The sequence below is a fragment of the Brienomyrus brachyistius genome, chromosome 2 (assembly GCF_023856365.1).
Source record: "Brienomyrus brachyistius isolate T26 chromosome 2, BBRACH_0.4, whole genome shotgun sequence".
In the NCBI taxonomy this organism is placed as follows: domain Eukaryota; kingdom Metazoa; phylum Chordata; class Actinopteri; order Osteoglossiformes; family Mormyridae; genus Brienomyrus; species Brienomyrus brachyistius.
Window position 1 is genome coordinate 44,893,208 of NC_064534.1, and position 18,625 is coordinate 44,911,832.

The window sequence follows — 18,625 nt, forward strand, 5'->3', positions numbered from 1 at the left end:
CTATACTGATGTAGACTGGGTAATGTGTTAGGAACGAAAGGATGTCACATCATTTGATGGAAATGAAATTATCAACTTAAAGAGGGCTGAATTCATAGACACCCCAAAAATCAAAGTGAAAAATGATGCGGCAGGCTAGTCCATTTTGCCGAAATTTCATTGCAGCAACTCAAAATCGTACTCGGTAGTTTGTATGGCCCCCATGTGCTTGTATGCATGCCTGACAATGTTGGACCATGCTCCTAATGAGACCACGGATGGTGTCCTGGGGGATCTCCTCCCAGATCATTGAGCTCTTGGACAGTCTGAGGTGCAACCTGGTGGCGTCGAATGGACAAAACAATGTCCCAGAGGTGTTCTATTGGATTTAGTTCAGGTGAGCATGGGGGGCAGTCAATGGCATCAATTCCTTCATCCTCCAGGAACTGCCTACATGCTCTTGCCACATGAGGCCGGACATTGTCGTGCACCAGGAGGAACCCAGGACCCACTGCACCAGTGTAGGGTCTGTCAATGGGTTCAAGGATTTCATCCTGATACCTAATGGCAGTCAAGGTGCCGTTGTCTACCCAGTAGAAGTCTGTGTGTCCCTCCATGGATATGCCTCCCCAGACCATCACTGACCCACCATCAAACCGGTCATGCTGAACAATGCTGCAAGCAGCATAACATTCTCCATGGCTTCTCCAGACCCTTTCATGTCTGTCACATGTGCTCAGGGTGAACCTGCTCTCATCTGTGAAAAACACAGGGTGCCAGTGGCAGACCTGCAAATTCTGGTATTCTATGGCAAATGCCAATTGAGCTCCATGGTGCTGGGCAGTGAGCACAGGGCCCACTAGAGGACGTTGGGCCCTCAAGCCACCTTCATGAAATCTGTCTCTGACCAAACAATCAGAAATATTCACACCAGTGGCCTGCTGGAGGTCATTTTGTAGGGCTCCAGCAGTGTTCATCCTGTTCCTCCTTACACAAAGGAACAGATACCGGTCCTGCTGGTTAAGCACCTTCTACGGCCCTGTCCAGCTCTCCTTGAATATCTGCCTGTCTCCTGGAATCTCTTCCATGCCCTTGAGACTGTGCTGGGAGACACAGCAAACCTTCTGGCAATGGCATGCATTGATGCGCCATCCTGGAGGACTTCGACTACATGTGCAACCTCTGTAGGGTCCAGGTATCGCCTCATGCTACCAGTAGTGACACTGACCGTCACCAAATGCAAAATTAGTGAAAAAACCATCAGAACAGATGAGGAGGGGGAAAATGCCAGGGGCCTCCACCTGTTAAACCATTCCTGTTTTGGGGGTCATCTCATTGTTGCCCCTCTAGATCACCTGTTGTTAATTTCATTTAATAGACTTGATGCTATACTCTGATTAAAAAGTGTTCCTTTAATTTTTTTGAGCAGTGTATTCAATTCCTAAGGAAAAAATAAATATGAAAGTCATTTATGCAATGAAAACCAGACAATGCCAGTTATAACAGTAGCATTGGCATTTTGTACCCATGGTTGGAAGCATTAATCTGCAGCCCTCAATTAAGCAATTTAGAGGTAATTGAAACTGAAAATCTGTGCATCCTGTAGCTGTTAAATAACTGTTTGCTTACCCTTCACAATGACATAATAAACATGTAATTTACATGAGAAATTTAAGAACAGGTTAAAATGCAGGTTTAAATGTTCCAAAAACACAACTAATCCATGTATTAATGTTAAACTGAATTAATTATTGTATACAAGATGACAATAATTCTATACAATCTGGTACATGCTACATGAAATAATTTATATTAAATAATTTTTTAAGAAACCGTGTTCATGTTCATGTTCATGTTCTGAGGTCAATGCCCCGCACCCTGGGGTACAGAGGACTCCCTCGCCCAATCTTTTTCCTGTATGCCCCATTTCAGTTACAGCCCCAATGCCCTGTCCCTCCTTTCCCTCTCCCTGGTTTATGGCTCCCTCCTGGCTCTTTGTTCCTAACCATAGTGACCCTTCACTTGTCCTCCCTGGTCAGGTCTGTGTTATGCTCCATTGTGTCCATGCTGTCCTTGATCCCGTGTCTCATCTTGTGTCTTCCATGTTAGTCCCAGCTTGGTCCGGTTCTGTTGGTGTCCATCCTGTCTGTGTCCGGTCTGTCTTGTCTACCCTTTCACTACTTCCTGTCTCTTCTGTTCCCTGGTCTTTGCTGCTTGGTGTTCATTCCTAGTACTTAGCTTGGTCGAGTGTCTGTTCTGTCCGGTCCCCACTTGTCTTGTGCTCCGTCTACCAGCAACCCTGCCTGTTCGTTCTTTAGACTGCTGTCCCTGCAGTCCCTGGCCCTGTTTGTGTCCGTTTTCCCGACCCTGGTGATGTCTTCTCAGTTCTGGGTCCTGTTTAGTCACTCTTTCTGTGTGGGTCTCTTTGTGGTGTTTGGCACTGTGTTGATTCTCTTTGTCATTTGCCCTGCTGTTTGGTCCTCCTCTGTGTGCATCTTGGGCCTGGAGTGCACACCTTGGGGGGGGGGGGGGGTACTATCACACCCTGCTTCCCTGCCCCTCTCATTATGTCACTAATTTGTCCTACCCCTTGTTTCAGCCCTTCAGCTGACTCTCATCTGTTCCCCCATTAGTCGTGATTAAGAGTGTCCGCAGTCTGGTCATTGACTATGCCTCAGTGTGTGCTCCTGAGGTTTCTGATGTTGTTAGCCCAGTTTAGTTCTTAATGAACCCCTTATTGTTTGCCCTTACGCCTGCTCCTGCCTACTTCGTCGTATCTGGCATGTGACACAAAGACCTGGACTGGATGTCAAGGGATTAAAACAGGAGGAATGGAGGAAGGCAGGGCATATGCACCACAAGGGTACAACGTCAATAACTGGACTGGGGAACCCATGACTGGGAAGTATTTATATACCACACTGACAAAGGAGCAAACGAGTGGCAATTGGAGTGATTAATATGACAACAGGAATGAGAGGTAAGACAAATGAAGACAGGAGAGTCAGATGGATGCAGTAGTTAGGATCTGATAGTCCCCCCTGAAGTGTGGCCTCTGGGCACAAAGGACAAACATAAGAAATTTACAAACGAGAGGCCATTCGGCCCAACAAGCTCATTCGGGGAGAACTTAACTAATAGCTCAGAGTTGTTAAAATCTTATCTAGCTCTGTAGCTTGCACTACACTAGTAGGAAGACTATTCCATACTCTAACTACACACTGCATAAAGAAGTGCTTCCTCAAATTCACTTTACCATAAAATGTTCTCCCACTAATTTACACTTGGCCACAAGTTCTAGTATTTAAACTAATTGAAATAGCTATTTGGCTGAACAACGTCCCGACCTGTTCTTATACATGTTATAACATATACTTATATATGTTCTTCTTATACACCTGGATCATGTTCCCCGTTAGTCTCCTTTGCTCAAGGCTAAATAGATTCAGCTCAGCTGACCTCTCCTCATAAGACATTCTTCTAAGACCAGGAATCATTCTCGTCGCCCTATGCTGCACCTTTTCCAAGGCAGCAATATCCATCTTAAGGTATGGTGACCAAACCTGCACACAGTATTCTAGGTGGGCTCTTACCAAGGAATTATATAATCTCAGCATCACTTCCTTTGACTTGAATTCCACACATCTAGAGATGCAACCTAACATTCTATTGGCCTTTTTATTGATTCCCCACACTGGCGAGAGTGGGACGTGGAGTCATCAACATACACACCGAGATATTTCTCGTAATCAGCTACCTTTATTTTAGTGGATCCCATAAAATATCTGTATTTTATATTTCTGCTCCCTGCATGGATTACCTTATATTTTTATGTATGTTAAATTTCATCTGCCAGGTATCAGCCCAGTCGCCAATTAAATCCAGATCCCGTTGTAGCCTCTGTGCTGGTAGATCAGTATCTGCTACACCACCCACCTTGGTGTCGTCTGTAAATTTAACCAGTTTACTGTATGTATTGGTGTCAATATCCATCCATCCATCCATCCATCCATCCATCATCTCCCGCTTAATCCGGAGTCGGGTCGCGGGGGCAGCAGCCTCAGCAGGGAGACCCAGACTTCCCTCTCCCCGGCCACTTCGTCCAGCTCCTCTGGGGGGATCCCGAGGCGTTCCCAGGCCAGCCGAGAGACATAGTCTCTCCAGCGTGTCCTGGGTCTTCCCCGGGGTCTCCTCCCAGTGGGACATGCCCGGAATACCTCCCCAGGGAGGCGTCCCGGAGGCATCCTGATCAGATGCCCGAGCCACCTCATCTGGCTCCTCTCGATGCGGAGGAGCAGCGGCTCTACTCTGAGTCCCTCCCGAATGACTGAGCTCCTCACCCTATCTCTAAGGGAGAGCCCAGCCACCCTGCGGAGGAAACTCATTTCGGCCGCTTGTACCCGCGATCTCGTTCTTTCGGTCACTACCCAAAGCTCATGACCATAGGTGTCAATATCCATCCATCCATCCATTTTCCAAACCGCTTATCCTATTGGGTCGCGGGGGGTCCGGAGCCTATCCCGGAATCAATGGGCACGAGGCAGGGAACAACCCAGGATGGGGGGCCAGCCCATCGCAGGGCACACTCACACACCATTCACTCACACATGCACACCTACGGGCAATTCAGCAACTCCAATTAGCCTCAGCATGTTTTTGGACTGTGGGGGGAAACCGGAGTACCCGGAGGAAACCCCCCGACGACACGGGGAGAACATGCAAACTCCGCACACATGTGACCCAGGCGGAGACTCGAACCCGGGTCCCAGAGGTGTGAGGCGACAGTGCTAACCACTGCACCACCATGCCGCCCCGGTGTCAATATCATTAATGTAAATTAAGAACAATACTGGTCCTAAAATTGAACCCTGTGGTACCCCACTATGACATTGTGCTTCTAATAACTACTCGCTGCTTCCTGTCTGTTAACCAGTTTTCGATCCAAGCTACTACAGTTCCCAAAATCCCTGCAGATTTGAACTTACGCAAGAGCCATTTGTGGGGGACAACATCAAAGGCCTTCATTGTGAGAGTGGATCACATCGTAGGCCTTTTTGTGATCAATTTCTCTTGTAGCTTCCTCAAAGAACTCAAGTAAATTCGTTAAACAGGATCTACCTCTCCGAAATCCATGTTGGCTATCCCTCAGAATGTTATTTGCATCCAGGTAATCTACCATTTTCACTTGGATTATAGATTCCATTATTTTTCCAGTAATGCTAGTTAAACTGATTGGTCTATAGTTTACTAGGTTACTTCTGGAAGAAACTTTTATTGTCATCCTTAGCCTCCAATGCTATTTTTCTTTCAACATTCCTCTTAGTGAGTCTAATGTTGTGTTTTAACCTATAGGCATAGATACTCCTGCTTCATTTTGAAATCATTAGTTAATTTCCATTTTGTGGTATGGAGCCCTTTTCCTCCTGACTTTATTCTTAATTTCCTTAGTAAACCACCTTGGTTGTAGTTTCCTAGATTTAGTTTAGCTGGAAACAGGTATGAAGTCCTCTTGCACTTGCAACAATGTGCTACTGAAAAATTCCCATGCCTGTTCAACCGTTTTGCTATTTAACTCCATCAAGTTTACAGTATCCAGTTTCAGTCTCATACCATTAAAGTCTTCCTAACACTATACTTTTGTTTTGGACTTTGCTCTTCAGACACTAAAATTAACCTAAAATCTAACCATATTATGATCACTACCGTTCAATGGCTTTAAAACCTCTAATTTTCCAATCCTATCCTGGTTATTAGAGAAAACAAGACCAAGAAGGGCTTCTCCCCTGGTAGGGGTATTAACAAACTGAGTAAAAAAACAATCCTGTGCTAATTCCACCATCTCAAGTTCATTTACAGAAGAGCCCGTGTAAACTAAAATCACACATAACCACCACATCATTTTTATTACTCATAATCCTGATATCGTCATACATACAACATACTGCTTTCCTCCGCAGCTACATTAGGTGGTCTAACAAACTCCAACAATTAGGCCATTTGAGTTTTTAGCATCTATAGTTTTATCCCTACAGCTTCTGTACTTTTATTTTTATCAGTGAGCTCACTTGCCTGCAAGTTTTCTTTTATGTATACTGCAACACCACCTCCTATCCGGTCTCTACGGAACAACATATAACCATCAATATTATATTCTTCACCATCATTAACACTCATCCATGTTTCAGTTATTCCTATAATTTTGTAAGTGTCTGATGATATTAAAACCTCTAAATCATGAATTTTGTTTCTAATACTCCTAGCATTTAAATACAGACCTCTTACAGTGCTTACTTTTAATATTTATTAGGGCTTTCTGTCTCTCCCCACCTAAATTCTTAACTAACCTCCCTGCCCCCCCCCCCGCCCCCCAGTCCCTAGTTTAAACATTCCTCAAGTACTCTACACATACGCCTCCCCAATACTTTGATTCCCGTCTGGTTCAGATGCAACCCATTTGGCTTCAACAGGTCCCACCGGTTCCAGAAGGTCTCCCTGCCCCATAAACCTAAACCCCTCTTTCCTATACCACCATTTTAGCCACACATTTAATCCCCTGGGGGCGGCATGGTGATGCAGTGGTTAGCACTGTTGCCTCACACCTCTGGGACCCGGGTTCGAGTCTCCGCCTGGGTTGCATGTGTGTGGAGTGTGCATGTTCTCCTCATGTCGTCGTGGGGTTTCCTCCGGGTACTCCGGTTTCCCCCCACAGTCCAAAAACATGCTGAGGCTAATTGGACTTGCTAAATTGCCCACAGGAATGCATGTGAGAGTGAATGGTGTGTGAGTGTGCCCTGCGATGGGCTGGCCCCCCATCCGGGGTTGTTCCCTGCCTCATGCCCATTGCTTCCGGGATAGGCTCTGGACCCCCCACGACCCAGTAGGATAATCAGTTTGGGAAATGGATGGATGGATTTAATCCCCTTATCTCAGCTAATTTAGCCTGGCTTGGAAAGTCCTCCGGACCCTGTGAAGCTGGGCGACGACCCTTGGACATGGATCCTCCTGGGTAGTCTGCCAGCGAGGTGGAGCTCATCCAGACTACAGAGCCTAAGAGCCACAGAGGGCCAGTGGGACCAGAGGGCGCCAAGGGGACTGCAGGACTGGAGCAGGAGGGTGCCGCAGTTCCTCTCCTCAGGACTGCAGCAGATGAGTTGTCCAAGCAAACCTTACCAGTCAGACATGGGTCTAGGCAGCTGGTTCGAATAGTGTGTTCCCATTTCCTTCTTCTGGAGACAGAGACTTGGCCAGCCCTTCTTCTGGTCCCCAACCAACACCGATTCAAAGGAACAAAGACTAGAAATAAACTGCATCTTGAGGGATCAAAACAGGAGGAGCAGAGGAAGGCAGTGCAACAAGGCATAGATGTGAGGGTATGACATCAATGACTGGACTGGGGAATACTTATATACGAGACTGACAAAGGAGCAAATGAGCGGCAGCTGAAGTGATTAACAAGAGGGCAGGAACGAGAGGTAAGAGAAATGAGTAATAGGCGTGGCTTGTTAGGGCCATGCCAGGGAAGAGACAGGAGGGATGGGTGGATGTGGATTTGGCACAAATAATAAATGAATAAATGGGATAAATAAAGACACAGTAAGCTAGCTGATATCTCCTGAGAAGATCTGCAATGTGTAAATTGAGCTCTTGTAAAATCAAGCCCAGTCTGATCAACAAGCTCTGGTGCTTGGGAATAATCTATTACAATGCAGAACAACAGTACTCAGGGAAATGTGATATTTAACCAATTTAATACTTAAGCACTGCTCATGTGGTGGTCTAGGCATAAATAACATGATATTTACATGGTAGCACATTCTGACAGAACTGATAAGCGGTATCTAATATGAAAGACTGAAACTTCAAACCAGTTTTGCTAAATGGAACGATATATAAGGCAGCTTAGTTCTTAAACAGCAGACGACCTATTTAATTAAAATAGCCTTCATTGTACTTCATAAAACATGTATTTAGAGGCAAATAATCAACTACATGTATATAATGTAACTGTGAACCAAGATATAGAACACATAATGAACAATCAGGTAACACTAAGTACTTCTCATAAAGCTATATAGACTGGGCTCTGCATGAAAATCTCTGGGTGACTGTCATATGTAGGGTGTAGTAATCAAAGCCACGGGCGCTGTTAGTGTTTTTTAAGCCCAGCCCAAGTATTTTACTCCTGATACCAATCTTCCTTCAAAAAAGTAGTAAGTGAAGCCCCAGGTAAACTTGCATAAACTGCATAAAGGAGCATTTGGCTTTAGAAAGGCTGATTGTTCTCTGGTTGCTAGTCTCCAGAGACTACAGAATGCATCTGCTAGCTAGCCCTCCTGCAATAGCCATTTCATGCATCAGCAAGATGCAGCAGAGCAGACAGACTTGCACCATGAATCTGCACAAAAAAATTTAAAGCTAACTTCGGCAGAACCAAAAGGAATTAAAGAACAGCCTCGTTTTTCAGCATTTACTGTAAGGTATATAGTCTAACAATTTTCAGAATAATGCCTTATATATAATATATAATTATATAATATAATATAATATAATATAATATATAATATATATTTATATATATATATAATTCCTTTATATCTTCCACAACAGTTTTGCTACCAGATAAACTTTTTGTAGCATTTTAAGTAAGTAGTTGAATATTTAAGCATTGTTAAACAATACATTTGACAATAAACAAAAGAAAAAGTGTTCTGTGCATACCAGGAAATGCACCAAAATATTTTAAAGTGGCATCTTAAATGTCGTTTATTTTTTTTCTTTTGTTAGAACCTTTAACTGGAATAACGCGCATTTTGTCATACATACTACATTCGTTTCACTAACTTCACAAATTTAAATATATATTAATCTGCAATCTGTAGTCATTAAAACTAATGTTGGCTTGTTTACTGACACAAATAATAATAATAATAATAATAATAAAGTTCTTTTGACCCGGAAATATACCTCCAGAATAAATAAAGAGTAGGCTTATTCTGATCGTTTTTTACTGCTATTTGTAGATCCCAATAAACATAATCACCATGAACAAACATATACATCGACAGATAAGGAAACATTAACATGATGTCTTGTGTATTTAACGAAACTCATAGTTTCGGATGAAGATGACATAAAAAGGTAATTCAGAATTCTACATTTGGCTTATACCTTATTTTACTGGGTGAGTTTTAATACTTTTCAATAAACAAAATCAGGTAATGATCTATAATTTACCATATAGTCTTTCTGCAAAAAGCTAGACCTGGTTAGCTGAGTATGTAGTAGACTGAAGCTGTACTACATCCAATTGTATCTGTACTTGGGGAATGTCGCATTCCCACTTATTAGTATATATAGTACTAGATATGAAAACTATTACTTTTAATACCGATGTACATCAGTATTAAAATTATGTTTTCATGTGTTTTAAAGCTCGTATACATGCAGCCGACAGCGGAATAAATAGGCAAATTTTGCACATTTTAAGATGGGATACACATTTCGAGCGCCGGGGCTCCTTTAAGAGGTACAGGTTGCTCTCAGTTGGGTGATGCTGAATTGCTGTGTTTGCCTCCGCCTCGCCACCCTATATAAAGCGGAGCAGCCCCACGACCTGCCGCAGTGCTCCTGATCGGGGGGAAAGATGAGCTATACACTGGATAACCTATACGGCGGCAGCACCTATCGCAAGGTGCTCGCTGAGCCTCAGCGCCGCGCCTACAGGTCGGCCGGCTCCGTTGCTTCCAGCGGATTTCACTCTCAGACCTGGTCCAGGAGCTCCGCACCGTCCTCCTACCGTCGCGGGGGCGTGGGCGGCTATAGCCTGATTTCCTCCACCGATAGCCTGGAGTCTTTCAACGGAGACATGAGGTCCCGCAACGAGAAGGAGATGTTGCAGGTGCTGAACGACCGCTTCGCCGGCTACATCGACAAGGTGCGGCAGCTGGAGCTGCAGAACAAAAACCTGGAAGCCGAAGCGCTGGCACTGAGGCAGAGCCAGAGCGGCCGCTCGGCCATCGGTGAGCTCTACGAGCGGGAGATCGGGGACCTGCGCAGCCTGGTGCTGCAGCTGAGCAGTGAAAAAGCCCAGGTGCAGCTGGAGCAGGAGCACATAGAGGAGGACATCCAGCACCTGAAGCAGCGGCTGGACGACGAGGCTCGTAACCGGGAGGAACTGGAGGCTGCCATCAGGGCCATGACCAAGTACATCGACGAGTCCGGCTTGGCTCGCCTGGAGCTCGACAAGAAGTTGCAGTCGCTCCAGGATGAGGCCGCCTTCCTGAAGAAGAACCACGAGGAAGAGGTGGGAGATCTCTTGGCGCAGATCCAGAGTTCCCAGGTGACCTTGGAGGTGAGGGACATCATGAAGGCGGACGTTACCAGTGCCCTTCGGGAGATACGGAGTCAGCTGGACGGCCATGCGTCTAAGAGCGCCATACAGGCGGAGGAGTGGTTTAAAGGTGAGCCCCCTCGGTCCAGCCCCTATGCTTAGGTGTTCAGCGCCGATCTGCTTTAGTTGGATACTCTGCTGGGCTAGACTGTACTGTTCCCTGTATTATGTAAAATGTAATTACCAAAGCCCGCATCACCTTCAGTTACGCAGAAGAGGGATATTGGGAAGCGCGGGGAACTCCAGTACTTTAACCGGGTCTGCGCCTTACATGTGCAGGGTACTTCAATGTTTCTTTGATTTTTCATTTTTAACACGAATAAGACGTATTTTTCAAATAACAATACGAGCGAGACACATCTGTTATTAAATTGTGAGTTTAATGTGAGACAAAGAGAGATTGCCTATATCATAAATCCCTATCCTAGTTTACTGCGTTTGAAATAAAGGGCGTGTTTTATCTGAGGTCATTATATTATGTCAAAGCAGCATAATCTAAATATATTATTGGTGCCCAAACATAAGCTGCAGGTTGTCCATGCAGGTAAAACGGCGGAATAAATAGTAACGTAATCAATGAGCTTCTCCGCAATGCTGACTTCTGCAGTGTCACGGTCTCCGGTGACGCTTCTCTGCCCACCCATGACCTGCTTGTCTGCTGCCGACCACATGCATTTCGCCCATAACCTGCCTTTCTGTTTATTTACAAAACACCTGGCGGTACCCTTAAAGAAATTAATACATGACTCTGAGAGATGTATGTGTGCGTGTGTAATTTCTATATATATAATAAATCTCCTGAAACATAATATTTCAGGAGACTTATTCCTTCAGCACATCTGGGGGTATTGAGATGTGTATGACAATATTCTGCAGGATGACGAGGAAGGGTGCAATGAGTCAGCAATTAGCGTTAGCCAGTGACGCGGTGGTGCTGTAATAACTTGTGTCTAATACATAGGGATCAAATTGAGCACTAAAGTTCAAACGTTTTTAAAAATAATCAAAATTAACGTATTACAACTTAGAATTTTAACATTTCATGCGTTAGTCAGGTCCCCTAATAAATAACTTCTGATAATTTCTATCCCTGTACTTAACACTAGGGGGAGCCGTGGTACCAACGCCACTCCAGGCAGCCGCAGGGTGAGGCTGGGAATTAAGTAGTAGTGGGTGTGTCCATGCATGCATTGTTCATTGCAGTGTATGGGTTTGCCTGTGTTTGCTTATAAATCTGTTGTCAATAAACTACATTTTCCGTTTATATACATGGAAACGATGTTGTAAGGTATCCAGAAGTCAATATTAAAACAAGACAAAATCAGGGATCATCAGGAAACGATAGTATAAATGTATTGAAATAGAGAGTATTGCATACTAATCATTTATATTTCAATGGCTAAAATAGGGAAATTTCTGGATCATCAAAGGTTTTAACAAGGAATAAAGAGGATGTAATATGCATGGTTTTTGGTTTACTATTTTTTGTTTGGTTGGTTGGTTGTTTTGTTGTACATGCCTGTGTTGATGAGTGCCATGCAGTGTGAGTTATACCTGTGAGGTTGTATGTGAATGTGTGTGTGCAGCATGTGCGTTGTGTTGCTGCATGGTGTGCAGGTCCAGGCAGCTGAATACTCCCCACAATATAATTCTGATTTGCAAGATTGCTAACGCAGTAGAGTGAGGAGCTTCAAATCTTCATCAGTTATTGTAAAACAGACTGAATCATAGTGATGAATGAAATGGGGCTTTGAAATCCCGGAATCCTTTTCAGATCCCATTAAGTTAAACCAAATCATGATTGTAAACAATGTAACAGACAACACATGACTACAAAAATGTAATCACTAAATACACTTGAGCAGACTGCTTAATTGTCTTATGTTTAGTCTCACACGGGATCCTCAGTTACATGCGACAGGAATTATACAACACACATTAATTTCTGGAGAGAGATTAGGCACCATTGGTCTGGTCTGGAAGGAGAGCACTGGCTTGTGCTTAACATATCTGAAGAATATCTCCTGCAGTAACTGCTGAGAACGGACATCTTAACTCAAAGCCAGAATCTGCTAGTGTATTTACTAGTGAACTGATCCATAGCTATAGCTCAGCTAGAAGATATCTAATAACACACACAGGCAACAGGTAGTATCTTACATATAGAGTTGTTCTTCAGACAGTAGTAGCATTTTGGGTAAGTGGACCATTCTTAATTTAATAGTGCATTTCATTTTAAAATCCTCATTGTAGACTTTTCATATGATAGTTAAACCACAGATAGTATAACCTATACTGAATAAGGTCTAATACGAATCTAGATAATTTCAGTGAGGCCAAAACTGAGACATATGAGTCACAAATTAACAAAATACAAACTAGTATTTTTTTGTATGGTTTTTGTCCATACACTGTAGGTGCACCAATACTTGTATAAATGCATTTTTAGTTTTGCCCCAAGTATGTAAGTTCTCTTTACAAAAATACTGACAGCTAGAACATATTAATACTGGCTGGTACTGGGTAAAGGCAGTTCACTCTTTGTACATGAGCGTGTGTGTTTGTGTGTGCTGTTCACCTGAAAGTCTGTGTGTATAATTTTAACAGGCAGAATATTTATAGCTGGACAGATATTTAAAAAGGGACAAAATGGCTCCGCCAGGACCAAATCACTGGTTTCAAAAACTGTCAGCATGATGGGGTAATGATAGCTGTTTGTGAATAGCATGTGTGACATTTGCCCTGCTCTTGTCACATGACAGTGCGCATGGAGAAGCTGTCGGAGGCAGCCCGCTTCAATAATGATGCCATCCGTGGCGCGCAGGACGAGATTGGCGAGCACCGCCGGCAGCTGCAGTCACGCACCATCGAGCTGGAGACGCTGAAGGGAACCAAGGAATCCCTGGAGCGTCAGCGCATTGACATTGAGGACCGCCACCACGGTGATGTGGCCTCCCTGCAGGTGGGGGCTTCCGTCTTCATTCATTAGCACTTTATTTTTAACCTCACCAACTTATTTCAAAGGACACTCAAATATAGGACACTCAAAATCCAGTAGCAAAAATCACCATCTAAATCAGATTTCCTCACCTGGATTTTGTATTAGTGGTATATTATGATCGCATAAGATACAAATGTCATAATGTTTTACTAGATGCAATAGACATGCGATATTGATTTTGAGCCTGGAAACCGAGTTACTGTGAGTCCCTGTGGTCAGCAAACACATGGAAATGTAGATGTAGTTAAATGCTGGGTTGTGACTTTGTGTGTGTGTGTGTGTTTATGTCATATGTGGCTTTTTATAGGAAACGATCCATCAGTTGGAAAACGAACTAAAAAATACGAAATATGAGATGGCCAGCCAGTTGAGGGAATACCAGGACCTTCTGAATGTCAAAATGGCACTTGATATTGAGATTGCCGCTTACAGGTAAGTGTACATTTTTCATTAAATACCACAATTAGTCAGGCAGATGACAGACTGCCAAGTGGACAATTTTTATTTCACAATTCTTTAATAATGAAGCTGAGAACAGCCATGCTGGCAGTTATTTTTTAATGCCGTTATAACAAATATAATATCTTGAGAAATTGAATGATGGAGCTCGTTTTTTCTAGAATTTCGGGATGTCATAGCAACTGATTTGTTATTAGCTTTATGTTGTCTGACTGTTTTTTTTTTGGCAAGGTATAAAACAACATTTTAATGACTCCTAATAAGAGCGTGCCATGAAGTCAGTAAAAATTGGAGCTATTTATCAATATGATATTCTTGTGTGTGTGTGTGTTAAAGTTAAAATATGTATAATAAAACTCAAAGCTGTATTCCGGCACTATGCAAAGATGTAGATGGACGCTGCACAGATACCATCATTATCTTTTCTCCTTTGGTACTGAAAAGTGGCATTTTGTGCAGGGGTTTAGTGTTTACCAGGGCAATTAAGAACTTGTTTAAATTAGTAATGTCCCTAGCAGTTCACCCCCTCCCCAACAAAGTCAAAATACAGCAGAAAATTAAATAACTCCTTATCAGGAGAAAACAAGCTTTGTGATCTAGAGAAGACAGATTATCTTGCTTTCATGAGGAAATAAGCTTTATCTGGAGATAACAAGATAATTGTCGCATCATGTCAAGATAATGGCATTGAAAAGTAATTGCAAGCTCAGGCATTCTTGGCTTACCTACTGTAAAGTATGGGAAGTGTTTTATTCAGAAATATTATTTGTTTTGTTTTTTGACAGGAAACTGCTTGAGGGAGAGGAATCAAGGTTTATTTCCAGCATGAGTCCTTACTCTTACATTGACACCACCACAAAAATCACTGCTCGTGTCAAGGTGAAATCAGAAGAGATTTCTGATACTGTCATTTTGGAAGAACAGACTGATGAGACCCAAGTGACAGAGGAAGTGACTGAAAATGAGGACGAGGCCGAGAAAGAAGAAGAGGGGGAGAAAGAAGAAGCTAAATCAGAAGGAGAGGAAGGCGAAGCAGAGGAGGGTGAAGAGGAAGAAATGAAGGCTGAGGAGGAAGAGGAAAAGGAGGGTGAAGAAGAAGTTAAAGAAGACGCTAAAGCTGCAGCCGGAGAAGAGAAAGAAAAATCCAAGTCACCAGAAAAATCACCTGAGCCAAAATCACCTGCAGTTAAGTCTCCAGAAGCCAAGTCACCTGTAAAATCCCCAAAACCCAAATCACCAGAGCCGAAATCCCCACCTGCTGAGAAGCCTCTCGCTGAAAAACCACCAGCAGACAAATCTCCAGAGTCCAAATCCCCAGCACCCAAATCACCTGTCCAGGAGAAGAAGTCTCCTGTGGAGGAAAAGCCCAAGCCAGCAGCTCCTAAGGAGGAGAAACCAAAAGAACAACCACAGCCAACCAAGGAGGAGACTAAAAAAGAGCCAGAAGCTAAGACAGAGGAGAAGCTTGAAAGCAAGCCTAAAGAAAAAGAGTCTGAGAAGAAAGACGAAATTAAGGAAGACAAGAAGGAAAGTAAACCTGAAGAACCTACTAAGAAAGAGGACACCTCCAAAGCTCCAGCTAAACCTGCCGAGGAGGTGCCCGTCCCTAAGGCCCCACCTAAAGAGGTGCCTGTTGTGACTAAGAAGGAGGATGAGAAGCCAGCTCCTACAAAACCTGAGGAAAAACCAGCTAAGGTGGAGGAGAAACCCAAGGAAGATGAAAAGCCTGAGGTCAAGAAGGTGGAGGAGAAACCTGAGCCAAAAAAGGAGGAAGAGAAGCCTGAGCCCAAGAAAGTGGAGAAGAAGCCTGAGCCCAAGGAGGAAGAAAAACCTGAGCCCAAGAAAGAGGAGAAGAAACCTGAGCCCAAGAAAGAGGAAGAGAAACCTGAGCCCAAGAAAGAGGAGAAGAAACCTGAGCCCAAGAAGGAGGAAGAAAAACCTGAGCCCAAGAAAGAAGAGAAGGAAGCCCTAAAGGTTGCCACAAAGGACACACCCAGCCCCAAGACAGAGAAAGCAGAAAAGTCCTCTAGCACTGACACAAAAGAAGCTAAGGTGGCTGAGGAGAAAGTGAAGAAGTGAGTCGTCAATGGCAATAGTGTGTAGTGGCAGCGTCGGGCAAGGTCATAGGTAAACCGATGCCAAAGAGCAGCAGGGGAAGGAGACACCACACGCAACCGAGCAGCCTTTCTCAACATGGGTGGCCAAAGCAAGCAAGCAAAGTAAACAAGCAATAGTGTTTCTTTAGCTAATAAAACATGTGATGACCAAAACATGTTATGATAGCTTCTATATATGATTGTAGTGAATGCAGAATGCTTTCTTACACTTGATTGTGATGACTGCCCTAATTATTAAGTGCATTTAACTGACGTAAAGTTAGAGATTGGTGGCTATGTCTTGGAAAATAGCTTTTGAAGTTAACGCTGAAGAAGAGAAAGACAAACTGAAAATGTATAGATAAGGATATATTTATTAATTTACAGAAAAATTAAGTGGAAAATATAATGAAAATGCTTGTTGTGCACCTTACACTGTTTCTTGTCTGTTTTCAGATAATGATGCAATCCATGTCTGTAACAGTTGATTAAGAAATGTATTAACTGCTGAGATCATGCAATAAGAACCCAATAAACAGAGCTGAATAATGAACGGAAAACTTCTTCTGTTCTCTTTCTTGTAACTGGTGTACATGCTGGATTTTTGGTACATTGCTGCAATAATCCTTTGAATTCAGGTCAGAGGCCTGCTTAGTTAAAATGCCATTAAATGGAGGGTGGGCTGTATTCTAAGTTCATACTACAGCACATCCGGTCAGCACGTAAGGCAGTATTGTGAGTACACTCCAGCCCAAGCTCCCAAGCACTGGGAGTCATAAATAATGCAGATCACTGATTTTAAGACCCTGCTGCGAGTTTAGAGCTCTTCCACACCTTTTTCAGCGTTAAGTGATCCTTCTGAGCTATTACAGCATTCTTTAGATATATTCTTGTTCAACAGTTGTTTTTCCACAATCAAACATGAATGCAACAGGAATAAACAGGGAAAGATTCTGATTCCTTCATTGGTGGGTGTATTGACAATGGAGATGAAAGTAAATACAGGAGGCTGATACAAATCCATAACACCAGTTCAGTTTCAGAAACAAAACAGGATCCAAGGAGAGGACAAAGAGAGGTTGTGGTCATATGAGTACCATTTAAATAGCAGATTGGACTGGATGGATTACACTGATGGTCTCACAAGAAACTCCAGAGTATTCATCTTAAAATTGTGTGCAGCAAGCTGCTGGGAATGTAATTTACTGTGTTGTGATCTACTAGGAGAGCAGTAAGGGACACAGGGTGACTTGATTTAATTGGTCAGGAGGGTCAGCTCTGACACATGGCTGACCCTAGGCACCCTGTGAAGGGTAATGGTAAATGTATAAGCTCTCATTACTTATGTTGTCCCCTTCACAATGCTCTAGTCATAAATTCTGATTTAGTCACTTTCAACCAAAGCCATGTGCATTTTCGTGTGGACAGCAAAGTAAGAATTTCATTGCACAGGGAAATGCACTTTTCTACGGTACATATGACAATAAAAGCTTTGAATCTTGAAAGCAAGGTCAGGTAGTCCTTGGAGCAACCTTCCCATCACCGGGTCACAGGCTTAACCCACAAGGCCACACAACACCGATATGCCTATTCAGTTATTAGTTCCTCTCTCCAATGTGTGGCAAGAATCACAACTGAGACTTAATTCTACCATTGGTGTTACATGTGGTGGCACGTTCTTTTTTCTTTATTCCTGTTGCTTTCTGTAGGTTTAAGACGGAACTTGTTAGCTGACTCTGTCATCTCGTCTCCAGTTGATCAATTCAGAGCTTATTGGGGAAGGGATCTGCCCGTCCCACCGACTTGTTAATGTGGTTGTGTGAATGTCGGCATGTTCCCTGATTGGAGACGCCTATCCTAAAACTCCCGCCACTGAAGGATTTAAAGATTCCACCTGCAGCGTCTCAGGAAGAATGACTTTCTCGTTAGCTCTGTGTTGGTCAGTGTTTTCTTGCTGTTCCTAATAATTTTTCAGCCGGGTTTTGTTTTGCATATCGTGCAGTAAGTAGTTATTTTGCTGTTAGCTTCGTTACAGTAGAGGCGGATACCGCCTCCTGTAAGTTCCCAGATAGCAACATGTTTTCGTTTTGACGTTGAAATATAGTTAAATATGTCGAGTTATGCTCAGTGTTAAATTATCAACGTTGAAACTGAATTGATCTTCAATATTGAAAAATTGATCGTAGCAACCTTGATTGAATGTCGATATAAAGTAGTGACTCAACGTTGAAAATAAGATGCTGAGTCAGCATAGATATTACTGAAAATATTCAACATTGAATCAATTTATATTCAGTGGTGAAATCAATGTTGATATACGCGTTTCTTTTTGGTGTGTTAATTGTAATATATAAATCACAATTTCACTGTATTTATATTAAGAATAATACTTTAATGTAGACGACATGCGTTGTTTAATTCAGATAAACTGTAGTGGAATATACAGGCGTGAGGTGGACGCATTCTCACGCATGCGCAATTCATCTGACAGGCTTATGGTTTAAACTGCAGTGAAAAGAAGCAGCGCGTGAAAAATGCTCGTCGGAGGTTGTCAGACAATTTATACGTGAGTATAAATGTGAGTAAATCTACTTTTTATAAAGATAAATGTGTCAGTGTTTTATGTCGTAAATGACGTTTATTGCAGCCGTATTTCAAAACTTGTTCGTTTCAAAAAATGTTTTAACGACGATTTGCGCG

At 43.1% G+C, this 18,625-nt stretch overlaps 1 protein-coding gene across 1 annotated transcript; it reads left to right on the forward strand.

Annotated features, from left to right (window-relative positions):
- Positions 1-9,340: 9,340 nt before the first annotated feature.
- On the forward strand, positions 9,341-16,488 carry LOC125725314 (neurofilament medium polypeptide-like). The gene is made up of 4 exons (XM_049002152.1): positions 9,341-10,439; positions 13,132-13,331; positions 13,678-13,802; positions 14,615-16,488. The coding sequence occupies exons 1-4, from the start codon at positions 9,623-9,625 to the stop codon at positions 15,906-15,908; spliced, it is 2,436 nt and encodes an 811-aa protein (XP_048858109.1). The 5' UTR covers positions 9,341-9,622; the 3' UTR covers positions 15,909-16,488.
- Positions 16,489-18,625: the final 2,137 nt, after the last annotated feature.